Source organism: Scylla paramamosain, chromosome 2, assembly GCF_035594125.1.
Source record: "Scylla paramamosain isolate STU-SP2022 chromosome 2, ASM3559412v1, whole genome shotgun sequence".
In the NCBI taxonomy this organism is placed as follows: Eukaryota; Metazoa; Arthropoda; class Malacostraca; order Decapoda; family Portunidae; genus Scylla; species Scylla paramamosain.
The window spans coordinates 19259333-19286860 of record NC_087152.1 but is presented as its reverse complement, the minus strand read 5'-3'; the positions used below and the strand labels follow the sequence as shown (position 1 = coordinate 19286860).

The window sequence follows — 27528 nt, the reverse complement described above, 5'->3', positions numbered from 1 at the left end:
CCTGCATTCAATATTTTCCTAAGAATGGCGATTGTTCCAGCCCTTTAAACTATCAATTTAGAGCTTTGATTTTTTTGTCTTTAAGTTTTTCATTCCATCCTCAATAGAATTATTAAAAATGGTGTTTCTCAGGGTTCTGTCCTGTCACCCACTCTCTTTCTATTATTCATCAATGATATAAGCCAAACTTATGGTTCTATTTACTCTCATGTTAATGATATCAATCTGCATTTTTCAAATAATTTCTTAGATGTACAATCCTTTAGGAATTTATCAACTTACACAAGAAAGCTGCAGAATGTCTGACTTCTGATCTTTCTAAAATTTGATAGGGGCAGAGCAAACTTAGTGTTGTTCAATGTCTCAAAAACCAATTCTTCCATCTATCAACTTGACACAATCTTCCTGATAACTATCCCCTCTTCTTTAATGACACATTACTGACCCCTTCTACACTGAACATCCTAAGTCTGTCCTTTGATAATAATCTAAACTAAAAATTTCACATCTCTTCTCTTGCTAAAACAGCTTCTATGAAGTTCTGAGTTTTCTCCACCAGTTTTTCTCACCCCCTCAGCTGCTAACTGTACATATATGGCATACACTTCACATACACTGGGGATTCCACTAACACTGCTCTTCTGAATATATATATATATATATATATATATATATATATATATATATATATATATATATATATATATATATATATATATATATATATATATATATATATATATATATATATATATAAGATACTTAAACATCTATTCTCTTACAATCTTCTTTATGATTGTCAATAGGGATATTGAAAACTTGTAAAGGATGATCCAGAGTCAACCTTGCCTTCCTTACTAAATCTTGTTCATTCTTTCTTATGGATGTCAGTGAAACCTTAGCTGCTGCATTAGACATATTAATAGCTTTTGAGTCTGGTATATATATATATATATATATATATATATATATATATATATATATATATATATATATATATATATATATATATATATATATATATATATATATATATATATATATATATATATATATAAGCTTCTCTCATGCAATTTCTATCTGTCAGCATCTTTATCTCCTGTTTTTTTTTTTCAGGTTATTATATTGCTGGAGTGGTAGATGGCTACTGTCCTCCTAAAACTATAAATAATGATGCACAGGGGTCTCTCCTACCACTCACTTGCATTTTTCATTTATAAATTTCAATTTCAATAAAATTTTTTATCCTATCTGCTTATATGCTTATTACTCTACCCTGAATTTCTTCATGTCATTACCAAAGACATCAAGCCCAATAGAGACAATTCTTACTGAGAAGCAACAAAATGCTTAACTTTAGATTTTTCCATAACTTCTAAACAAGATAGGACAAATTTTATGTTGACTAGTGCCTCAGAAATTTAATTTTTTCATTGGACCACTCAACACAGTCTTCCAGACAATTATCCTCTCTTCATCACTGACACTCAACTATTTTCTTCTATAGTGAACATGCTTGAGATGTCCTTTTATAAAAATCTCAATTGGAAATTTCACATATAATCTCTTTCCACTCTTGGAAAGTGTGTGGCCACACAGATCTTCCAGTGTGACTCACTGACTTTAATCTGAGGCTAGTCATCTCTCAGTAAATAGTGGATGCTTTTCTTAATATTCTACAACTCATGATAATTTCAGTAAGTACAATATCAATGACTATTACCATGATTTATGCACTTGTATGGCTTTCATGTGCAGCACATTACTTTTTTTGCTAATAGTCTGTTCCAATAATGAAATGGTTTAATGGAATAATTATCAACAAAGAAAATGAATTAGCTTACAACAAAATAATATCAACACATGAAATATAATAAGTGCATATTAGAAAAGAAACAAATAAATAAATAAAATACTTCCCCTTTGAGTTTCAAGCACTTTAACTTCCTGGTCTGCAAGGGTCAAGGAAGCAGAAAGCTTTTCCTCATGATCTAGTTCCTTCACAAGATCACCATATTCTCTCTCTCCAATCTGAAAGAAGGCACCTATTTATTGTATCTATTAGCATTGATGTTACCATTTTTATGATCCATATTTTTCTTATCATAATGTCTATGAATCAATGAATTCCTAGATACTATTAAATGCAAATGGGCTGGCTGTGATATCATTCTACAGGGCAGCAGCCAATCAACTTGGAAAAGGATAGCTAGTGTATGCATATATTAGTACCATTGTGGCTGCATCACCTCTGAATGTAAGGACTTATGCCATGATTACATTAGCAATGACTAGTACTTAATGGCTGTGTAGTTGACTGTGTGGCGAAGTGTAGTGTATCTCATGTGAACGGCACCATCTAGCAGACGTGATGTGCCTCGCAAAATCCGAAGCACATTTCAACTAACCTACGGTAAGTCTCATGTACTTCTGTAATTTCATCAGAAGTGCCCCAATATCCTAAAGATTTATGTAAAGTAGGAACACTCCTGAGTGCCTTCAAAAGAAGATTACTCCATCAAATAGACAACTCTAAAGTGCTCTCCACAATTGGATTTATTCATATTAGTTGAATCAAGTTTGATATTAGTCACCCCTCATCCACAGACACCCAACCACTTCTAAGACACATATCAATGCTGCACCTGTAAATCTCCATCATTATTTAGAGAACAGGAAAACTGGACATGGGTGAATAAGTCCTCAGACCACCATCATCCTTATACAGAAACAAAAAAATGACATGTGGTCCTTGCATGCCTGCTAAAGCCCTCTGACAGTGTTCATACTTCATAAACATAGGAAAGTTTAATTGGTATGCTGGACAAAGAAATGCTTATGAAACCACAACTCAACAAGGTGATTCACAAAGTAAAACACTGTGTACTACAAGAAAATTCCCCACTTCCTAACTTAAATTTGGACCTCTCATTATCACAGAAATGCTAACCTGAAAATGATTGACCTATAACCTCAATAATTAATGCACAATCTTCAGTAACACTAAACAAGCCTTCTGAGTTCTTAGCAGTTTAGCCATGATCAGTACCTACTAAGTTATGGAGAAACCTCTGGTCATATTCTCTCTCTCTCTCTCTCTCTCTCTCTCTCTCTCTCTCTCTCTCTCTCTCTCTCTCTCTCTCTCTCTCTCTCTCTCTCTCATGCCTTAAATCTACTGTTGACATGTTACAAAACTAAAATATCTATAAAGTGATGGAAGTTACATGCACAAGTCAGTGCTATCATTTTACAGGTGGTCTATCCTTTACATGCACATGTTTCATCTTCAATGTATACATTCACAAGAACATTCATATGAAAAATTGACAAAGACTGTCTTACATTCATTAGTTTTGTGTGAACTTCTTTTTCAGCGATGGCAGCCCTATTGTAACAAGTTAATGCACAGGCTTTAAGTTTTGATTCTAATGCTCGTAGTTCCTGGCTGGAAGTCACAACCTGGTGTCTGAAATAGATATATAGCAAGCAAAGGATAATTCAAAAGTTATTTTCCTACCTATAAGCAAGTAATTTTCAGTTTATAAATACATCAAAAATAATTATATATGATCATATCAAAGAACATACTGTACATAACTATAGCTGTATTCTTAGAATAAAATTAAAATATTGTCCAAACATATTTATATGTTTTCAAGGAAAAACTAATAACTCACTGTAAAGTAGCAGCATTTCCAAACTTTCTTTCCATGGTTTGTTAGATGTAGAACTTGAGGATATTATGTTCCTTATTTACTGAAAGAAAAATTAAATCCATTACAAAGACCCAATATATTATAATACTGTACTTATTTGGCTTGTGCCAAGAAACTTTGCTAAAAAAAGATTGCATTATTATTATAACAACTAATGAGAAATTAATTACAAAGACCTACAATATTTAAAATCAGAGTGCAACTTAATGTTCCCCAAATATCAAAACCCTATACAATTTCTGAAAGACACATTATTATGCCTCTGATTTTTTTCCAGTGGTTGGATATATAGTGCAAGGTACTTTAATATACTACAATATATATATATATATATATATATATATATATATATATATATATATATATATATATATATATATATATATATATATATATATATATATATATATATATATATACATATATATATTCTTGAGCATTTTTGTAAATTGTACTCCATTTAAGTTAGCATGTGATTCTTGTTAGCTACTCTTCTCTTCACAATTTTATGTTTCTTTTTCTTTTATGCAAGAAGGTCACTGGCCAAGGGCAACAAAAAAAAATATTAAAAAGGGCCACTTAATGCAAGTTCCTATAGAGAATTTCAAAGAGAAAAATAAAATAATGGATAATAAGTATCTTGCAATCTCCCTCTTGAAAGAGTTCAGGTCATATGAAGAAGGAAATATAGAAGCAGGCAGAGTTCCAGAGCTTACCAGAGAAAGGGATGAATGATTGAGAGTAATGGTTAACTCTTGCATTAGAAAGGTTGACAGAATAGGGATGAGAGAGAGGAAAGTCTTGTGCAGTGAGGTCGCAGGAGAAGGGAAGGCATACAGTTAGCAGGATCAGAAAAGCAGTTAGCATGAAAATAGCAGTAGAAGATAGCAAGAGATGCAACATGGCATCGATGAGAAAGAGGCTGAAGAAAGTCAGTTAGAGGAGAGATGATAAGACAAAAAGCTTTTGATTCCACCCTGTCTAAAAGCATGATATGAGTGGAACCCCCCGCAAGACATGTGAAGCATACTACATACATGGACAGATAAGGCCACTGTACAGAGTTAGCAGCTGGGAGGGTGAGAAAACTGGCAGAGATGACTCAGAATGCCTAAATTCATAGAAGCTGTTTTACCTAGAGACGAGATGTGAAGTTTCCAGTTTAAATTAAAGTAAAGGACAGAACAAGGATGTTCACTGTAGAAGAGGGGGACAGTTGAGTGTCACTGAAGAAGATGGGATAGTTGTCCGGAAGGTTGTGTTGAGTTGATAGATGGAGGAATTGAGTTTTTGAGGAATTGAACAATACTAAGATTGCTCTGCCCTAATCAGAAATTTTTGAGAGATAAGAAGTCAGGCATTTTGTGGCTTCCCTGCATGAGTTGTTTACTTCCTGAAGGGATGAATAAATAAGGTAATAAATAATAAATAAAGGCGGTAAAGATGAAGAAATAATGTTATAGGATATTTTTGGATAGGTGTCAGAAATCATGAGGGGAGTTAGATTTTGAAAGATTTTGATGCTTTCTGTTAATAATGGAGTGTTTGGCTAGTTAAAGAACAGACTTGGCATGATTCTGGGCAGAAATATTAAGTGCATGAGATTCTGGTGGTGGAAGGCTCAAGTACCTTTTGTGGGCCATCTCTCTTATCATGTATGGCATGAGAACAGACTGTGTAAAATTAAGGTTTAGAAGGTTTAGGCCAGGAGAAAGAGTGAGGAGTGTACACCTCCATGCCAGACACCATCACCTCTGTTATGTGCTCTGCACACAGAGACAGGTCTCTGACATGGAAGCAGTAGTTATTCCTAGGAAAAATCAGTATAATACCTCCTCAGGTGCCCCCAGTAAGTAGAGGTAAAATACCAGAGGCACCTCTGTTTTGGGGGATCCTGAGAAGGGATTGGAGTGATAGGACAAGATATAGATATGAGGTTGTGTTCAGAGGAACCCAACAGAGAAGATAAGGTGACAGCACAAGCAGAAGGATTAGAGGTGAGGAAAGGGACAAGAATGTTGGGCATATCTCCAAGACAGTCAGGAATACTAGTAGGGTGTTAGACCAATTGTTCTAAGTTGTGGAGGATAACAAAGTTAAAGGTTAGTTTACCAGGATGGTCAATGAAGGGAGAGGAAAGCCAAAGCTGGTGGTGAACTCTGAAGTCTCCAGGAATGGAGATCTCCACAAAAGGAAAGAGAGTTAGGATATCCTCCATTTTGGAAGTTAAGCAATCAAAGAATTTTATAGTCAGAGGAACTACGTGAGAGGTATACAGCACAGATAAATTTAGTTTGAGTGACTCTGTAGCTGTAGCCAGATGATGGAAAATTCAGAAGACTCAAGAGCATGGGCATGAAAGCAAGTTAAGTCACTGCACACATAGATGCAACATCCAGCTTTAGATTGAAAATAAGGATAGAGAAATTAGGTGGGAACAGAGAAGGGACTACTGTCAGTTGCTTCAGACACCTGTGTTTTTTGTAAGGAAAAGAAGATGAGGTTTAGTAGAGGAGAGGTGGTGTTCTACAGAATGAAAATTAGATCTAAGACTGCAAATGTTGCAGAAGTTAATGAGGGAGTTGAGGGAGTGTCAAGATGCTTAGGGTTGATACCAGAAGAGTAGTCCGACCAGGGGACATTTGTGGTCCCCTCCCCAGATGGAGATTTTGAGAGAACGATGCATGTGTATTTAAGTGCATGTATTTTTGTGTGAAGAAAGAGAGTTGTCTTTAGAGAACAGGCTGTGATTGCCCCCTTGTGTTGTGAGACACACAACTCACAGCCGGGTTATTGATAAGTTCACAGCAGCCCCTGATCCAGTGCTTCAGACCTCACTGGGAGTAATTATCATTTCAGCAGATGTCTACTGCCTCCTCCTCCTACACTATGGAGACATGTAATCTTCCATCTGATTTCTACACTATGTAGACATGTAATCTTTCATCACTGTTATGCAAACACTGCTCTTTTTTTTTTTTTATCCCTCTGAGCAATCTGATCACCTTGATCATCTGATCCTACTAAGCTGTCCACACTCCCTGTCATCTTCAGTTGTGTGCTGATCATCCTTTGTGCCAATTTTTATGTCAATCTCTTCACTAATTATATTAATTCACATTTGAAGGCAATCTGTGATTTCACTAAGGGAGATAATAGCTTTCTCATTGGTATTTACCCAAGTAATGCAGTGTACTTTTTTTTTTTTTTTTGTGTGTGTGTAAAGGAAGCTAGCCAAGGAATACTAACATTGCTATTTTGATGGACATTTCCCAAAAAATGTGAGAAAAGAAATGGGCGAAGTTCTGGGGATACATGTTTACTTAACTGTTATTCAGTTCTGGGGATAAATGTTTACTTAACTGTTATTCAGTTATACCGAAAAGAAAACATTATCAATGAAATGGAGAGAAAAAAACAAAAAACTGATACTGATTAACTGTAGCGAGACAGCGGGAAGGGTGACAAGGCATGCAGTACTAAGGAAATTCACAAAACAGTATCCATGTAAAGTGGCTTACACCAAAGCGAGAATCTGGGTGTACACAAGCAGGGAGGCTACCGACGTGATGTTCAGTATGCAACAAATCCAATAGAACATTTAACTAAGAATAACGTGCTTAATTCTAGTAAAAGCGTTTAATAGTGTAATATTCACTTACCATTGTTGCTTAAATTAAATGGACCAATAGGGATTGAAGAGTGGCCGACCACAGTATTGATGACGAGTTTACCGAAAACACGGTCACGCCTTCCTACTTTCAAAAGGGATGTCAGCCTGTAATATAACGATAAAATCTACCACTAATATCTACCAGTTTTTATTGTTTTGTTTTGTTTTGTTTTCGTCACGTATGAATCATTTTTGTGAATTCTGCTGCTTTGTCTTTTAATTTATTCAGTGCTACTTTGGCTTGTTATCTACAGAGAAAAATATCTCCACCGTACTTTGGCCTGTTATCTACAAGGAAAAAGTATCTACTGACTGAGTTAGGGCATGACAGGAATGAAAGAGTGGAGAAGACGGGAAAGGAGTGGGTGGTGTTGTTGCTGGGACTGTGTAGAGAGACGAATGAAAGGATGATTGAGGCGGTGAAAGAGTTTTTGGAGAGAATGTGGCGTGCCAGGTGTATGAACAATTAGGATAGAGGATGCTGTTTGTTTCTCTTTCTTTTCCCCTTCTACAGGAGTTGCCGATCCAAAGGCCTGGCTCAGGAGTGATCCTGTGCCACCTGTACCATCAAGATCAAGATCAAGACCGTACATAATTTTTTTTTCTTTTTTTTTTTTATAAATAGCACAGAGGAAATGTAATTATTTTTTTCTTTTCTTTTACTCATATCCTAGCGAAAAACAGCACGTACAGTACATCGGCTAAAGATACTAAATAGAGGTCAGGAACTTCTTTTTTCATCGTCCGCCAACAGAAGTAGTCTCGGTGAGACTGAAATGCTCTTTGAGTGATGCCTCATATTATTTTCAATTTACGATTTTTTCGCATCAAGCTAGGATCTTTTAGTTCCTTGAGTATGAGCTCCGATGTTAGAATCGACGTAATATTGCTGATGATTTACGGAAAAATGATGAAGTTTTAGTTAGTTTAAATTAGAGCAAGCTGGCCAGTCGTCGGAATAGATTATTGAGCCTTCAGCGATTTCTCTCTGAACAATTGGGTGAAATGTTTTACACTCTCTTCTTTGAACTTCGACACTAGAATAGACATTCCACTCGTTTCCAGACATTTTCTCTCGAAACTAAGACAAGTGTTTTCCTTGTTCTTGATAAGTACATATTTTCTTGTTGTAGATCATAATATAAAGTGTAGATTGCATACAAAAGATTCATAACACGTAGATCGTGTAGATGTAAAGTGTAGATCGCATACCAAAGAAGATTCATGACAGGTAGATAACAAGCCAAAGTAGCACCATCTATTCTTGTTCATCATATATTCAGTTCATTAACTGATTCGCACACTTAGAAATGTGATAGTGCTTTTGATATTTCGCTCACATGCACTTCTTTCACTTCAAGATCTGTGTCCTTGGCACCTTGCCTTCTCAACGGTAACCCTGTGGAGTTCGGGATTATTCGGCCGTACAATTTTTGGCCATGATCCTTTACGGCCGTTAGAGCTTTAGGGTGTTCGGAATTTAGGCCGTAAAATGTTCCGAGTCCTGGGTAAGACTATAAACTGCATCCGGTGGCGAGGCTCTGATTGGGGACTCTCAGAGTTGTAGGGAAAGTGGAGCTACTCTTTAATCGTCATTACTCCCAGGTCCACTCTGTCCCGGAGTGGTAGCACCTGTCTAGGGTCCCTGCTGCCTTGTAGGGTGTGCCTCTTTAGGCAAAGGCTAGGAGAAAGAAAACTCTAACTCCAAACCACCTGCTGCCTTGTAGGGTAAGCCTTTTGAGGCAAAGGCTAGGTCCATGGCTTATAACCATGGCATGGAAGAGAACTGGAGACCTCACCATGTATAGTTTCTATGAAAAACCATGGATATGTCACAAAGAAGAATACGCCACAACGGCGTTAATGGAACCTATGCTATTGAGAATGATGTGGATGCCTCGCCCGGTCGAAACAGTCACGCGGTACAGGCGACGGTCGACCGTCATCAAGCTACTGTACCAAAGAAACCGAAAAGAAGTAAAATGAGGATCGCCACTTGGAACTTTAGAACAATGTATAAAACAGGAAAAAAGCAGAATGTGGAGAATGAGATGGGGAGGTTGAATGTGAATGTATTGGGTCTCAGTGAAGTGAGATGGCCAGTAGTTGGATGTGTTGAGACACGGACAGGAGGAGGTTTTATTTACTCTGGAAGTCAGACAAATGAGAGAGGGGTAGGGGTGATGCTAGATAAAATGATGAAAAAATGTCTAATTGGATACTGGGCTGTATCAGACAGAGTTATTGTAGTGCGCTTAAAAGGTATCCCTTTCAACATCTGCATTACACAAGTATATGCACCCACATCTGAACATGACGAAGAGGAAGTAGACCAATTTTATTCCGAAGTAAATCAAGCAAGAGAACAATGCAAAGAACATGAGGTTATAATAATGATGGGTAACCTTAATGCTACAGTTGGACTAGGAAGAACGGGAAACATTGTAGGTCCACATGGATTGGGACAAAGAAATGAGAGAGGTGATAGGTTTGTTGACTGGTGTTTAGAGAATGAAAAAGTAATAGCAAACACATGGTTCAGTCATCATCCAAGATATCTCTGGACATGGAAAAGTCCTGGTGACAGAGCTAGAAAACCAGATAGATTATATAACAATAAACGAGAGATTTAGAAATTCAACCCAGCAAGTTAAGACGTAACCAGGAGCTGATTGCAATAGTGACCACGTACCAGTGGTGGCTACTGTACAGGTAAAGTGTAAGAAGATAAGGATTAATGAAAGGAAACCAAGACGACACCTGCAACTGTTAAAAACGGAGGGAATACAGAATCAGTATGCATTAAAAGTACGAAACAAGTATGAACAGCTGAAAGATGAATGCACAGGAGAACAGACGGCAGAACAAAAATGGAATAATTTAGAAAAAGCTATCAAAGAAGGAAACAATTTAATCCCAGAGAGAGAGGGAAGAGCAAGGAAACCATGGATGACAAAGGAGATTTTGCACATGATGGATGAAAGAAGACAGCTTAAAGGACGAAATGAGGAACAGTATAATGTACTAAACAGACAAATTCATCGAAAATGTATTGAGGCAAAGGAAATATGGATGAACGACAACTCTGAAGAGATAGAACTGGGTAAAAGGGACCAATAGCTGATGTATGAAAGAGTGAAGGAGATAACATACAAAAAGAAAGCAACAACTAGCACTGGAATAAAAAAAAAAAAGAGGGATGGAACAGAAGTGATGGAAGCAGATGCAATTTTGGAAAGGTAGACAAAGTATATTGGTGAATTATTCAGTGACGATAGGGCAGAAACCCTTGATGTGAACAACAATGGGGAGGGTCCACCGATAATGAAGGCAGAAGTGCAAGCAGCTTTAAAGAAAATGAAAAAAAGGAAAGGCAGCAGGAGATGATGGGATAGCGGGGGAGATGTTGGAAGCATTGGATGAATATGGCGTAGACCTGTTAACAGAGATTGCTAGGCAAGTATATAAGAATGGGGAGAGAGTAGCACAGATGTATAAATCAACTTTTATTACTTTACTCAAGATACCGGGAACTCTTGAGTGCAATAAACATCGCACAATTAGTATCATGAGTCAGGTAACAAAAAAAATTTTACGAGTGGTTCTAGATAGAATGAGGAATAAAATACTCCCTGAGATTGGAAATGAACAGTGTGGTTTCATCAAGGAGAAGGGTACGAGCAATGCGATCTTCATTCTGAGGATGTTGATGGAAAGATTAATAGAAGTGAAGAAAGATCTTAATGTTTGTTTTGTAGATTATGAGAAAGCGTTCGACCGTGTTAAACATGTAGACCTTATGAGAATGCTGGAAGGGTTGGAAATAGATGGTAAAGATCTTCGACTAATACATAACTTATATTGGAATCAAGAAGCAGCAGTGCAAGTAGGGGATAAAGAGTCGGAGACGCAGAGCATAAAGAGAGGCGTGTGTGATGTTCCCTCATCTCTTCAACTACTGATCTCTTCAACGACAGTGAAATTATAATGAGGGATTTAAGAGATATGGAAGGAGTAAAAGTGGGAGGCACCAACATCAACAACATAAGATATGCAGACGATACGGTGCTGCTGGCAGAATCCCAAGACAAACTGCACGACCTGGTTAACACTAAATAGATCAAGCAGACAGAGGCCTAACAATTAACAAAAAGAAAACGGAAGTGATGGTAGTATCAAAAGAGGAGCAACCGCCACAAATAAATATATTATTTGATGCAGAACCCCTCAAACAAACAGACAACTTTAATTATTTGGGAAGCACGATCACATGTGATGGGAAATGTGAGATGGATATAAAGAAGAGAATAGTACTTGCAAAGAATGCATTTGGCAAGATTAAAAACTTGGTGACGAATGTTAAAGTATAAATGGGTACAAGAAGAAGGTTTGTGAAATGTTTTATATGGTCGGTTTTATTGTACGGCTGAGTCCTGGACAATGAGAAAGGCAGATGAACAAAGACTTCAAGCAGCTGAGATGTGGTTCTGGAGGAGGATGCTTAAGATATCTTGGACAGAAAGAAGAACAAATGAAGAAGTGTTGCAAGGGGTGGGTGTTGGAAGAGAGTTGAAGAATACGGTTAGGAGTAGACAGATGCGCTTCCTGGGCCATGTTATGAGAAGAGAGGGACTGGAACATTTATCTCTAACTGGTAAAATAGAAGGCAAGAGACCACAAGGAAGACCAAGACAGAAGTACATGGATGGACTGGTGCGAGTGACTGAAGGAGGAATGTCTGCAGCTCAGTTGATACAAGCAACTAGAGACAGGAAGCAGTGGCAAACCATAGTTGCCGACGTCCTACGGGATATGGCACGTCAGTAGTAGTAAGATGTTCCAGCCGAAAGATGTTTGGACCGAATGACGTTTAGGCTCGAAGCTGCTTGTGGCCGTGGGACATTTCGGCCAAAATTTCAAATCAATTCATATTGATAACAATGACAATAATAATGATAATGGTAAGACTTTTAATTCGCAGGAATGCATGCAAAATAAACATGGAGGACAAAATAGCACAAAAATAGTGACATATTAACATATTAACGTCATATTAACGTCATCTAAAAGATATATATATATATATATATATATATATATATATATATATATATATATATATATATATATATATATATATATATATATATATATATATATATAACATCCTAAAGTAAAAGGATACTATTATTCAATACAAGGTGCTGCGAGGTGACTGCAGGAAACCTGGGAGATTTTCAGTTCTTGATTGATTGATTGATTGATACATTTATTATTGCATTAATAATGAAATACAACAAAGGAGGAGGACGGACCTTGCCACTCATCCCCTGGACAAAGACTTAAGGATAGAGTATCAAAAATATAAAAATAGATAGTATACATTACAAGAATATAAGTAAATAAATAAATACAGGTATTGCACACCTTATTACATAAATATCCTACAGTTTGGGAGCAAACGCAGGATATTCCTTGAGTATATCCCTGAGAGTGGCTGAGTCTAAGAAATGGTCAATGAGGGTATGCAAGTCATGTTGACTTTGCAGCCTAAATTCAGCAATGAGAGGACATTCCGTGACATAATGACGCAGAGTGTGTCCTCTTGGTGCAGCACACAGCACACAACATACACCAGGAGAAGCACTGACTTCCCAAAAGTATTTATAGCCTAATCTGAGCCTCATTGCCACCCTGTCGTGTGATACAGTGTGTCTCCCATAGGAGTAAGCACAGCTCTGGGAGACATGTACATAGTGAAGAATACTGTCACTGCCCCTATAGCAACAAAGCTCCAACTGATCACTAATACTACTATATACAAAGTCTTTAATGCTACTCTTAACATAGCCCAGAATGTAGTCAGCGCCAGGGTCCACTGTGTCATCCTGAAGGGCACACTGAGCAAGGCGATCTGCCTTTTCATTAAGCGGGATACCCACATGAGAGGGTATCCAGGTGAAGTGAACCGTGGCACCAGCATCTTCTAGGGCGTGGATGAGATCAAGACATTTATTAACTAGATCACAGTCCATGGGGGAGGTAGACTGGAGAGCATACAGTGTAGCCTGACTGTCAACAAAGAAGAATACATCCTTACGGAGAGGCGCCACAATATGGAGCGCCTCCAGAACAGCATACAGTTCTGCCCTAATGGAGGACATGTGTGCAGGAAGCCGCCTGGGAACCTCAGTGTCAGTGTGGTGATTGGCAGAAATGTAGTCGCGGATGAACAGCCTACATTCGGACCTGCTGCCATTGACTGATTCATCACAATAAATATGAATAGCCTGAACGTGGGGGTACTTGGACGATTTGCAGTGAGTGAATATCAACACTGACATGGTGAGGGTTCCAAACGGGTTGGAGCGGTGACATAACAACGTTAGTACAGGCCTCGGCTATACCTTCACTTGTAAGAACTCCCAATATCTTCCTGAGGTATGGAGTTGCAGGAGTCCGAGGATCATGATACAAGGGGGTCAGTGATCCTTTCAGAGAGTTGGAGCCCGTGCATAGCATCCGACCAACAATACGACAAGTAATTTCCTGTATCCTACACATAATACTCTGCAGGTGCAGTTCAGCTCTGAGGACCTCAATCCGAGCAGTCCTTGGGCATCCCAAAATTATTCTCATGGCTTCATTCTGAACAAGCTCCAGGGGACGGAGCTGGGTGGCACTAAACTGTATTAAAATAGGGACTGCGTAGTCAATGAGGGACCGTACGACAGATATATAGGACGTCCTTAGGACTGGAATGCCAGCCCCCAGGCCCCTGTTTGCTAGCAGCCGAAGTGGCGCTAGCCGTGGCAGACAGAGGTATCGAACATAGTGTACAGCGTGGAGTGACTTCCTGAAACTCAGCTGTACACCCAGGTACTTGTGTGTATGAACTCTAGGGATGGGAACATTATTTACAGTGGGCGGTCGAAAGACCTTCCCTTTGGCTTGGAATTTGGTTGATAGATTTATCCCATAAGCTAAACAAGCGACTTTGCATTTATTTTTTTTAACGCTTTAGCTTTCATTCCTGTACTAGCTCCACATGCACAGGTACAAGTGAGGTCTCTGTATGTAATATTTCTATTAATTTATACAAAATGCACATCTGCATGTCCACAACTGTTCAGTCTCCTATGCCTTCCCTAAACATCGTTGTTTGTGCGAACGCTCATGTTAAATACACTCCATGTGTATTTAACATGTGTAGGCCTTTCTCCACACGCTTGACGCCAGTGAAAACTACATTCCTTTATGATGATATCAGGAAATACGCTCCTTATTGCTTTCCAAAAACTAGCCTCAAAGTCAGCCACTACAGTCTGTAATTTTTACCGCTGAAATTATTCTATTTATGCTTTGCATGACCTCCTTATAATCTGTTTTGCTTCTCCTACTCATTAAAACAAACATAAGTGGGATTTGTTTCACTTGTTCCCCTCCCTTTATGAAAGCATGTATCGAGGAGCCTTAACAATATGGATGGTGCCATGACAGTATCATGTTTTGGCATCCTTAAGTAAGTCTTTCTGTTTTGCATTTGAAGAAATAAATAAATGGCGAGCAGTGAAGAGAGAGGAAAGCTTTGGCTTTCCTTTCTCTTCACTGACCATCCTCGTGAACTAGCATTCAACTTTGCTATCCTTCTCGACCTAGAGCAATTGGTGCAACACCCTACTCATATTCCTGACCGTCTAGGAGATACAGCCAACATTCTTGACCTTTTCCTGACCTCTAATCCTTCTGCTTATGCTGTCACCCTCTGCTCTCCATTGGGCTCCTCCGATTACAATCTCATATCTGTATCTTGTCCTGTCGCTCCAATCTCTCCTCAGGATACCCCTAAGCAAAGGTGCCTCTGGCGTTTTGCCTCTGCTAGTTGGGGGTATCTGAGGAGGTATTGTGGTGATTTTTCTTGGAATGACTACTGCTTCCGTGTCAGAGACCCCTCTTTATGTGCCAAGCGCATAACAGAGGTGATAGTTTCTGGCATGGAGGCGTACATTCCTCACTATTTTTCTCGACCTAAACCTTCCAAACTTTGGTTTAACACAGCTTCTCGTGCTATACATGACAGAGAGGTGGCCCACAAAAGATACTTAAACCTTCCATCACCAGAATCTCATACACTTTATATTTCTGCCCGGAACCATGCCAAGTCTGTTCTCCAACAAGCCAAAAACTGCTTCATTAACAGAAAATGTCAAAATATTTCAAGATCTAACTCCCCTCGTGACTTCTGGCATCTAGCCTAAAATATCTCCAATAACTTTGGTTCTTCTTCTTTCCCCTCCTTTATTTCAATCAGATGGCACCACTGCTATCACTTCTATTTCTAAAGCTGAACTCCTCGCTCGAACCTTTACTAAAAACTCTACCTTGGACTATTCTGGGCTTGTTCCTCCCTCTCCTCCACCCTCTGACTACTTCATGCTACCTATTAAAATTTTTTGCAATGATGTTTTCCATGCCCCCGCTGGTCTAAACCCTCGGAAGTTTTATGGACCTGATGGGGTCCCTCCTATTGTTCCCCGAAACTGTGCCTCCGTGCTTGCACCTTGCCTAGTCAAACTCTTTCAGCTCTGTCTGTCAACATCTACCTTTCCTTCTTGCTGGTAGTTTGCCTACATTCAGCCTGTTCCAAAAAAGTGTGACCGTTTGTAGGGAGGAGGCAGTAGACACCTGCCGAAACGATAATTACTTCCAGTGAGGTCTGAAGCACTGTTCAGGGGGAGCTGTGAACTTATCATTAAACACAGCTGTGACCTCACTGAACGTTTCCCTTTGTGTCTCACAACACAAAGGGGGCAGTCATAGCCTGCCCTCTAAAGACAACTCTCTTCCTCCACACAAAACTACAAGCACCTATTAACACTCACACGCCTTTCACTCAAAAATTTTAAAATCATCATGGCGACTCCTACACCAGACTCGGAGTCGCCATCTGGGGAGGGGACCATAAATGTCCCCAGGTCGGACTGCCTTTCTGTCGACGACCCTGTGTCTTCACACCCCACCCTCAACTTTTTCTTCATTAAATTCTGCAACATTTGCGGTCTAAGATATAATTTTCAATCTGTAGAACACCACTTCTCCTCTTCTAAAACTCATCTTCTTTTCCTCACTGAAACTCAGGTGTCTGAGGCAACTGAGAGTAGCCCCTTTTCTGTTCCCTCCTACTTTATCCTCATTTTCGATCCAAAGCTGGATGCTGCGTTTATGTGCGCAATGACTTAACCTGCTCTCGTGCCCACGCTGGAGTCGATGAGACGAAAAGCTTTTGATTCCACCCTGTCCAGAAGAGCAGTGTGAGTGGAACCCCCCAGACATGTGAAGCATACTCCATACATGGATGGATAAGGCCCTTGTACAGAGTTAGCCGCTGTGGGGGTGAGAAAAACTGGCGGAGACGTCTCAGAACACCTAACTTCATAGAAGCTGTTTTAGATAGAGATGAGATGTGAAGTTTCCAGTTCAGATTATAAGGACGGACCGAGGATGTTCAGTGTAGAAGAGGGGGACAGTTGAGTGTCATTGAAGAAGAGGAGATAGTTGTCTGGAAGGTTGTGTCGAGTTGATAGATGGAGGAATTGAGTTTTTGAGGCATTGAACAATACCAAGTTTGCTCTGCCCCAATCAGAAATTTTTGAAAGATCAGAAGTCAAGTGTTCTGTGGCTTCCCTGCGTGAAATGTTTACCTCCTGAAGGGTTGGACGTCTATGAAAAGACGTGGAAAAGTGCAGCGTGGTATCATCAGCATAGGAGTGGATAGGACATGAAGTTTGGTTTAGAAGATCATTAATGAATAATAAGAAGAGAGTGGGTGAGAGGACAGAACCCTGAGGAACACCACTGTTAATAGATTTAGGAGAAGAACAGTGACCGTCTACCACAGCAGCAATAGAAGGGTCAGAAAGGAAACTTGATATGAAGTTGTAGAGAGAAGGATAGAAGCTGCAGGAGGGTAGTTTGGAAATCAAAGCTTTGTGCCAGACTCTATCAAAAGCTTTTGATATGTCTAAGGCAACAGCAAAAGTTTCACCAAAATCTCTAAAGGAGGATGACCAAGACTCAGTAAGAAAAGCCAGAAGATCACCAGTAGAGCGGCCTTGACGGAACCCATACTGGCGATCAGATAGAAGGTTGTGAAGTGATAGATGTTTAAGAATCTTCCTGTTGAGGATAGACTCAAAAACTTTAGATAGGCAGGAAATTAAAGGAATAGGACGGTAGTTTGAGGGATTAGAACGGTCACCCTTTTTAGGAACAGGCTGAATGTAGGCAAACTTCCATAACTGCATGCCTCCCCTCCTCCCGCGGCCTCGCTGCACAAGATTTTCTTCTTTCTCTCACCCCTGTTCTGTCCACCTTTCTAATGCAAGAGTTAACCAGTATTCTCAATCATTCATCCCTTTCTCTGGTAGACTCTGGAACTCCATGCCTGCTTCTGTATATCCACCTCCCTATGACTTGAATTCCTTCAAGAGGGAGGTTTCAAGACACTTATCCTTCAATTTTTGACTACCGGTTTGGACCCTTTTTTTGGACTGGCATCTCAGTGAGCCTTTTTTTTTTTTTATTGGATTTTTGTTGTCCTTGGCCAGTGTCCCTCCTACATAAAAGAAAAAAACATCAACAGCATCATACATCAGGAAATCATCTGGTATGTTATCTTTATCGAGGCTGAATGTGAGGTCCTTTGGATTCTTCAGTCTCTTGCCTTGTATTTTCCTGTTGACAGATCGTGCCAGGCTGTAAGGATTAGGTAGGCTGCTGAGTAAAGGATCAGATATAATGTTGCTAGCCATGACTTCTACGATGATGACTGCTGATCTGAACACTTCATTTCCACCACGTTTCTTAACCTCAGCATAAGTCTTGAGGAACTGGTCTCGTCGTGGTTGGGCAGGAAGGTTGTGTGAGTGCAAAGAAGGAACATATATGTCACCATCTTGAGTCACCTTCGCTTGTCATGGTCCAATTTTACCTCGAGATGTACATCTCCATACAATCTTAGAACCCTTATAGCGTTTATCAACCTTTAACCAATAGCTGAATCCATGCGAGTCCACAACAAATTTCGTCCGCGTTTGATACCTTCTTCAACAATGCTGTATGAAATAGTATCATGCTGTCCAACGGTGGGCAATGTTGAAGGTTATTGTGTCTCAGGCAGGATATCTTCTGGATGATCACAGTTAACAATAAAATCGGATGAGACATTGAATGTTTCATGAGATTATGTTGCAAACTGCAAAAAAGATATGACAAAAATAGAAAAAAAAGTGAGTAATGACAATGTTATCATTATTATTTTTTGTAAGTGTATATTACGTCAATTTTGTAAAATAACAAGCAGTAACAATGATAGGAAGTACCTTTAGATAAGATTTGAAACGATTTTGAAAAGCTGACATATTCTAATTCCTGAACGAAAACTTACGTAAGGTGCAACATTATTCCTGTCCACGACTCTAGTTAAAAGTTCCTTCAAGCAAATGGCAGTGTAGATCTCTACCTGTCTCACCTGTGCATCCATATCTGTATGTGCATTACTCTCTGGTTCTAGGTCCATGTCTAAATCATGCTTGCTCATTTCACCAACAGGTACCGAGATTGAAGAACTTTCTGCATTAGGTTGTGGAGCAGGTAAAATAGTAGAATGAGTCCCAGAAGTGATATCATCAATGGTGTGACTGTCAGGAACTGAACACTAAGAAGAATAACAATTGGGTAGCTCGTAGTCTCCGTTGATAATATCAAGATACTGTTGCCTGGAAAAACCAGTGTTGCAAGCACGATGTTGCCATTTGTCACATCCATCACACTGAAACACATGATGATTACGTTGTATTACTTTGGTACACACAAGGCACGGTGGAGCTCTTTCTCATGGTATGTTCTGTGGACAAGGCAGAGGCAACTAGTACCCCAACAGTGTCACCAAATGGCCTGTGGTAGAGTATGGTACTTCATGAATCTTTTTCACACACACACACACACACTTCTTAAGTGCCTTAAGTGTCTTAAGGTCATTTAGGGAGAATACACATAGGAGGAGGCAGTAGGCACCTGCCGAAACGATAATTACTCCCAGTGAAGTCTAAAACTCTGGATCATGGAGTGATGTGAACTTATCATTAAATCCAGCTGTGACCTCACTGAACGTTTCCCTTTGTGTCTCACAACACAAGGGGGCAGTCACACCCTGCCCTCTAAAGAAAGCTCTCTTCCTCTGCACAAAACTACAAGCACCTAATAACACACACACCCTTCACTCAAAATTTCAAAATTATCGCGGCGACTCCTACACCAGCCTCAGAGTACCCATCTGGGGAGGGGACCACAAATGTCCCCAGGTCGGACTGCCCTTCTGACAACGACCCTAAGTGTCTTGACACCCCCCTCAATTTTTTCTTCATTAACTTTTGCAACATTCGCAGTCTAAGATCTAATTTTCAATCTGTAGAACATCACCTCTCCTCTTCCAAACCTCATCTTCTTTTCCTCACTGAAACTCAGGTGTCTGAGGTAATTGACAGTATCCCCTTTTCTGTCCCCTCCTACTTTCTCTATCCTCATTTTCGATCCAAAGCTGGATGTTGCGTTTATGTACGCAACGACTTAACCTGCTCTCATGCCCACGCTCTTAAATCTTCCAAGTTTTCCTCCATCTGGCTACAACTACAGAGTTACTCTCAAACTGAATTTATCTGTGCTGTATACCTCTCACCTAACTCCTCTGACTACAAGAAATTCTTTGACTACTTAACTTCCAAAGTGGAACACATTCTGACTCTCTCCTTTTGCAGAGATCTCCATTCTTGGAGACTTCAATGTTCACCACCAGTTTTGGCTTTCCTCTCCCTTCACTGACCATTCTGGTGAACCAGCCTTCAACTTTGCTATCCTCCACAATCTAGAGCAATTGATGTAACACCCTACTCATATTCCTGACCGTCTTGGAAATACGCCCAAAATTCTTGACCTTTGACCTTTTCCTGACCTCTAATCCTTCTGCTTATGCTGTCACCCTCTCTTCTCCGTTGGGCTACTCCGATCACAATCTCATATCCATATCTTGTCCTATCACTCCAGTCCCTCCTCAGGATCCCCCTAAGCAAAGGTGCCTTTGGTGTTTTGCCTCTGCTAGTTGGGGTACCTAAGGAGCTGGCATCTAGCCAAAAATATCTCCAACGACTTTGCTTCTTCTTCTTTCCCTCCTTTATTTCAACCAGATGGCACCACAGCTATCACATCTATTTCTAAAACTGAACTTTTCGCTCAGACCTTTGCTAAAAATTCTACCTTGGACGATTCTGGGCTTGTTCCTCCCTCTCCTCCACCCTCTGACTACTTCATGCTACCTATTAAAATTCTTCACAATGATGTTTTCCATGCCCCCGCTGGCCTAAATCCTCGGAAGGCTCATCGACCTGATGGGGTCCCTCCTATTGTACTCCGAAACTGTGCCTCCGTGCTTGCACCTTGCTTAGTCAAACTCTTTCAGCTCTGTCTGTCAACATCTACCTTTCCTTCTTGCTGGAAGTTTGCCTACATTCAGCCTGTTTCTAAAAAGGATGACTGTTCTAATCCTGTAAACTACCATCCTATTGCTTTAATTTCCTGCCTATCTAAAGTTCTGAATCTATCCTTAACAGGAAGATTCTTAAACATCTATCACTTCACAACCTTCTATCTGATCACCAGTATGGGTTCCGTCAAGACCGCTCTACTGGTGATTTTCTTGCTTTCCTTATTGAGTCTTGGTCATCCTCTTTTAGAGGTTTTGGTGAAACTTTTGTTGTTGCCTTGGATATGCCAAAAACTTTTGATAGAGTCTGGCGCAAAGCTCTGATTTCCAAACTACCCTACAGCTTCTATCCTGCTCTTTGTAACTTCATTTCAAGCTTCCTTTCTGACCGTTCTATTGCTGCTGTGGTAGATGGTCACTGTTCTTCTAAATCTATTAACAGTGGTGTTCCGCAGGGTTCTGTCCTGTCACCGACTCTCTTCTTATTATTCATCAATGACCTTCTAAACCAAACCTCTTGTCCTATCCACTCCTACGCTGATGATACCACCCTGCACTTTTCCACGTCTTTTTATAGATGTCCAACCCTTCAGGAAGTAAACATTTCATGCAGAGAAGCCACAGAACCCCTGACTTCTGATCTTTCTAAAATTTCTGATTGGGGCAGAGCAAACCTGATATTGTTCAATGCCTCAAAAACTCAATTCCTCCATCTATCAACTCGACACAACCTTCCAGACAACTATCCCCTCTTCTTCAATGACACTCAACTATCCTCCTTTTCTAAACTGAACATCCTCAGTCTGTCCTTTACTTATAACCTGAACTGGAAACTTCACATCTCATCTCTAGCTAAAACAGCTTCTATGAAGTTAGGAGTTCTGAGACGTCTCCGCCAGTTTTTCTCACCCCCCACCAGCTGTTAAGTCTGCACAAGGGCCTTATCCGTCCATGTATGGAGTATGCTTCACATGTCTGGGGGGGGGGTTTCCACTCATACCGCTCTTCTAGATAGGGTGGAATCAAAAGCTTTTCGTCTCATCAACTCCTCTCCTCTAACTGACTGTCTTCAGCCTCTCTCTCTCATCGCCGCGCTGTTGCATCTCTAGCTGTCTTCTACCATCATTTTCATGCTAACTGCTCTTCTGATCTTACTAACTGCATGCCTCCCCCCCTTCCGCGGCCTCGTTGCACAAGACTTTCTTCTTTCTCTCACCCCTATTCTGTCCACCTCTCTAATGCAAGAGTTAACCAGTTTTCTCAACCATTCATCCTTTTTCTTTGGTAAACTCTGGAACTCCCTGCCTGCTTTTGTATTTCCACCTTCCAATGACTTGAACTCCTTCAAGAGGGAGGTTTCAAGACACTTATCCTTCAGTTCCTGACTACTGCTTTGGACCCTTTTCTGGGACTGGCATTTCCTGTGGATATAAATTTGACTGATTGATTGATGCATTTATTGTTGCATTAAAAATTAAATACAACAAAGGAGGAGAATGGACCTTGCCACCCACTCCCCGGGGAAAGACTTAAGGGTAGAGTATCAAAAATATAAAAAAAATTGATATTATACATTACAAGAATATAAGTAAATAAATAAATACAGATATTGCACACCTTATTACATAAATATCCTACAGTCTGGGAGCAAACGTAGGATATTCCTTGAATGTATCCCTGAGAGTGGCTGAGTCTAAGAAACGGTCAATGAGGTTATACAAGTCATGTTGACCTTGCAGCCTAAATTTAGGAACGAGAGGACATTCCGTGACATAATGACGCAGAATGAGTCCCCTTGCTGCAGTACATAGCACACAGCATACACCAGGAGAAGCACTGACTTCCCAAAAATATTTATAGCCTAATCTGAGCCTCATTGCCACTTTGTCGTGTGATGCAGTGTCTCTCCCATAGGAGTAAGCACAGCTCTGGGAGACACGTACATAGTGAAGAATACGGTCACTGCCCCTATAGCAACAAAGCTCCAACTGATCACTAATGCTACTATGTACAAAGTCCTTAATGCTACTCCTAACATAGCCCAGAGTGTCAGCGCCAGGGTCCACTGTGTCATCCTGAAGGGCACACTGAGGAAGGCGATCTGCCTTTTCATTAAGCGGGATACCCACATGAGAGGGTATCCATGTGAAATAGACCATGGCACCAGCACCTTCTAGGGTGTGGATGAGATCAAGACATTTATTAACTAGATCACAGTCCATGGGGGAGGTAGATTGGAGAGCATACAGTGCAGCCTGACTGTCAACAAAGAAGTACACATCCTTACGGAGAGGCGCCACAATATGGAGCGCCTCAAGAACAGCTTTCAGGATCTAAAGTTTAAATACAAACACTAAGGGATTGTATTGACGAATTATCGAAAGTAAAACTAAAAATCTTTGGTGAGATCATGTGCTTGCTAAAACACGCCTCTAGTCTAGGTAAGAAACTGACAAGTAAGAAACTTTTCATAATTGATAAACCATAAAATATGCATTATAGGTATGAGTGTGCAGAACCTTTGCTATAATAGTCTTGGTTAATTATTTTTGCATTCCTTTAGTTATTCCTGTTTTATCTTCATATCTAGACATTTCGACGCCTTGTCTCTTTGAATGGGCGGCAACTGGAAGCAACATTGAAACATCTTAAGACTAACACTAGAATGCAAGAACAAAATCCAGTTACAAAGTATAACTATCACTACCAAAATATATTTTTAAATAATTGAACCACCAAAAAGAAATAGCTATGTAGACTTTTTTGAAGTTGAACTACAAACGTAAGCTTCAGCATATCATCTTTTTTTGAGTAGGGCCTACCAGGAATATATTAGCAATAGCAGGTAGGTTTAATACCTCTATGGACAACAGTCATTGGTATTGGCTCCCAGTATTCTTTCATGTTTGAAGGCGTGAGTCTTTCACGGCGCACGCGCGGTCGCGTTTCCTGCCACACGTTTCAACGGGAAACAAACAAACAATATGACATCTTCCTACTGCTTTACCTCTTTTCTAACATAGCCATTCGAGTTTTGCGGACAGTGAATAGATCATTTTCTGGTGCAGGTGTCGGTAAGTACTCACTAAATATTGCGTGTTTTTTTTATATATATATTATTAAGAAAACAGGTTGTTAAGTATATGTTAGATACCCAATTAAGCATGATTACATACTGGAGGGCTGGGAACTCAGGAGTGTTTATGACAGGCTGCTTGTGGCTTAGGGAGGTAGGTCAGCGCGCACTCCAGACAGTGTATGGCTGATGGGTGAGTAATTACACACAATGTAGTGTCGTGCACCGTCTAGGGGCTATTGAAGTAATGCGAGCCTACTGATTTAGAGGTGCTGCTATTTCGTAAGTAGCATCTCCAGGTAGTGAATCCTTACCTGTATCAACCTGTAGGGCTAGTATTGAAATAATATTAGCCTATTCATCCAAAGTTACTATTTATATTCATAACATTCTGGTTGCAGAATTTAATGCATTTTTTTTTTTTTTATCTAATATCCTTAAACATGTGGAGACTTAAATATAGTGAGGCTAAAAGTTCATGAGCTAGTGCACCCTGTTAATAGGCCACTGGTGTATGTGGCTGTGAGTGGTGTCCCAAAGCATTGTGGACCAGTGGGGAAAGAAAAAAAAAAATCAAGGAAAATTTTATATATTTATTATGAAGAAAGGAACCACTCAGAAACAGTGTCAATATATACACAAGTTGAAATATGAATCTGTTTTAACAAACTGGATATTATTTTAGGCAAGGACCATAACCCTCAACACATTTAGGAGCATTACTTTTTATTACCTCTGTGGATACCGAGAAACTTATTTTATTGAAGTTTTCATCCCAAATTAATAGTTTCCATGATATAGGGATTTTTTGTTAAATGATGTGTGTAGGCAAAATTAGGTCAGGTCAGGTTTGGTTAAGTTAGGGTAGGTTGGGAAGTTAGGTTAGGTTAGATCAGGGTTGGTTAGGTTAGATCAGGCTTGGTTAGGTTGATTTAGCTCAGATTAGGTTCAGATTGTCTTCTTTTAAGCAATCATTTCCATGCAAGTACCCTAAAATGACCATTTTCTTATTTCCCTCCCATAAACCCCACTTCCCAATGACTCCCTAAGATCATAGGGGTATTAGGGAGAAGAGGCAAAATTAAGTATTTCCAATGTGTTTTATGCTCAAAATCGTCTATGACATAAAAACCATTAACGATTATCATAGTTTTGTACCTGAAATGCAGTTTGGTCCTATTATAGAAATTTGCCACAAACTGCCCTAACTCACACAGTCTATCTGGGAGATTGGGACACATTTAGTAGCAGCATACAGACCTTGTTCAGTAAGGGAGGATAGTGCTTGAATCATCTTGTATAATTTTTTGCCCAGGGAAAGAAGTAATAATACAGTAAACTCCCAATTATCTGGCACATAGCACCCAAGACCTTGCTGGGTAACACTGAAAGCCAGTTAATGTATCATTGCCCACCAGTCTCCATTTTTTTGTGATACGACCAGGCATACCAACACACACTGTGGCATCTGGCCAGTGATTGGAGTGCTGCTGAGTAGTGGGAGCTGTTGGCATAACACTTACTAGCAGTTTTAGCAGGCATGATACTGTGACATCATGGTGGTTCCCACAACTCATTGTGTTTACAAACTGAATGCACAACACATCATCCAGCAAAAAGACATACAGTGCATCTTGTGCTGGAATCTTAGTTGTATAATGTATTGTGTGGATGGATAAAGTTTTGATATAGCCAAATTGTTGGCACTGATGATGGATGGATGGATGATGGATAATGGAGAGATTACTTTACTTGGTGAATTTAATCACCATTCAGTTAGGTGGAATAATGCATCTTAATTGACACTGTAGCTAAATCCTCTGTTAAATGCATTAATTTACTCTCTGGTTTGTACCTCATCATCATATCATATTAGACCCTTAATTATCTTTCCACCTTTACCATCTTGTGACTGTTTTTCTGTTTGCTATTTATCCATGATCTCTAATCTAGCTGCTAAAACTCCCCGCTCTCTAAACAAGAGTGCTTAGTACAAAGGGAAATATTTGGACATTGTAAAGAGGTGAAATGACAATGATTAAAACTGTAGTTTTTAAACTGCAACTCAGAGTAGTTATTTAATTGTCTGCTTAACATTTTGAATCCTCTGATTAACCTGTATGTTTCTTATATTATGAAAGTTTAGCTTAGCTCAGTTTTACTACAAACAAGTCTGCCTAGCATATGGTAGGAATTTATCCTAAGCTGTTGTCATTGTACTCAGTTAGAGATATTGTGATTTTTTACATAAAAAAATGTTATTTTGAGAACTCACTGGATATTACAAATAAACTTAGAATAATTAATTCCTATATAAGAAGGAAAAAGATAGTTATGCCAAGCATTGAATCCCTGTATTTGGGTGATGGTTCAGTCTTTGAGGACTGTGAAAATGAAAGAAATTTTTGCATCCTCCTCTCAGTTCAATTCAATGATTCCCTCTAATCCATCACCATACCAACTTTGTTCAAATCTCACTGATGATGACTCTCTCAAGATGGTAGCACTGTATGAATGCAGCACACTGAATGTGAGGACAAAACACACACACTCTTATACTTCTAAATGTGTGGAGGCCATGCTGTTGCTGATGTTTTCCATGCCCTCGCTGGCCTAAACCCTCGGAAGGCTTATGGACCTGATGGGGTCCCTCCTATTGTTCTCCAAAACTGTGCCTCTGTGCTTGCACCTTGCCTAGTCAAACTCTTTCAGCTTTGTCTGTCAACATCTACCTTTCCTTCTTGCTGGAAGTTTGCCTACATTCAACCTGTTCCTAAAAAGGGTGACTGTTCTAATCCCTCAAACTACCGTCCTATTGCTTTAATTTCCTGCCTATCTAAAGTTTTTGAATCTATCCTCAACAGGAAGATTCTTAAACATCTATCACTTCACAACCTTCTATCTGATCGCCAGTATGGGTTCCGTCAAGGTCGCTCTACTGGTGATCTTCTGGCTTTCCTTACTGAGTCTTGCTCATCCTCTTTTAGAGATTTTGATGAAACTTTTGCTGTTGCCTTGGACATATCAAAAGCTTTTGATAGAGGCTCGCACAAAGCTTTGATTTCCAAACTACCCTCCTACGGTTTCTATCCTTCTCTCTGTAACTTCATCTCAAGTTTCCTTTCTGATTGTTCTATTGCTGCTGTGGTAGACGGTCACTGTTCTTCTCCTAAATCTATTAACAGTGGTGTTCCTCAGGGTTCTGTCCTGCCACCCACTCTCTTCTTATTATTCATTAATGATCTTCTAAACCAAACTTCTTGTCCTATCCACTCCTACGCTGATGATACCAGCCTGCACTTTTCCACGTCTTTTCATAGACGTCCAACCCTTCAGGAGGTAAATATATCACGTAGGGAAGCCACAGAACGCCTGACTTCTGATCTTTCTAAAATTTCTGATTGGGGCAGAGCAAACTTGGTATTGTTCAGTGCCTCAAAAACTCAATTCCTCCATCTATTTACTCGATACAACCTTCCAGACAACTATCCCCTCTTCTTCAATGACACTCAACTGTCCCCCTCTT

The 27528-nt window shown here is 39.7% G+C and overlaps 3 protein-coding genes across 9 annotated transcripts in view; 2 read left to right on the top strand and 1 right to left on the bottom strand.

The window, feature by feature from the left end:
* The window catches only part of LOC135111607 (piggyBac transposable element-derived protein 3-like), a 61665-nt gene extending 53807 nt beyond the window's left edge, over positions 1 to 7858 (bottom strand). The window contains exons 1-5 of one of the 3 annotated variants that reach the window (XM_064025129.1): positions 7703 to 7858; positions 7379 to 7494; positions 3678 to 3756; positions 3343 to 3466; positions 1922 to 2031 (exon numbers count right to left, since the gene is read on the bottom strand). In XM_064025129.1, the coding sequence (XP_063881199.1) occupies positions 1922 to 2031; positions 3343 to 3466; positions 3678 to 3712 (269 nt within the window). In that variant the 5' untranslated portion in view covers positions 3713 to 3756; positions 7379 to 7494; positions 7703 to 7858. Of the gene's footprint in view, positions 1 to 1921; positions 2032 to 3342; positions 3467 to 3677; positions 3757 to 7237; positions 7301 to 7378; positions 7495 to 7702 lie in introns of those variants that run through there. The other 2 variants (XM_064025103.1, XM_064025111.1) reach the window with 2 other exon arrangements.
* Positions 7859 to 9212: 1354 nt separating this feature from the next.
* LOC135107022 (craniofacial development protein 2-like) lies at positions 9213 to 10022 on the top strand. The gene has a single exon (XM_064016589.1). It carries the CDS (start codon positions 9213 to 9215, stop codon positions 10020 to 10022), a length of 810 nt encoding a protein of 269 aa, XP_063872659.1.
* A 13836-nt stretch (positions 10023 to 23858) lies between these two features.
* LOC135111590 (uncharacterized) overlaps positions 23859 to 27528 on the top strand; it is a 30096-nt gene continuing 26426 nt past the window's right edge. For 2 of the 5 annotated variants that reach the window (XM_064025081.1, XM_064025053.1), the window contains exon 1: positions 23859 to 24000. The gene's annotated coding sequence lies outside the window, so the exon portion shown is untranslated. Of the gene's footprint in view, positions 24001 to 24070; positions 24196 to 27528 lie in introns of those variants that run through there. The other 3 variants (XM_064025063.1, XM_064025071.1, XM_064025091.1) reach the window with 3 other exon arrangements.

Coding starts and splice junctions, on each gene's coding strand:
- LOC135107022 (XM_064016589.1), top strand. CDS start 9,213: ATGGATATGTCACAAAGAAGAATACGCCACAACGGCGTTAATGGAACC.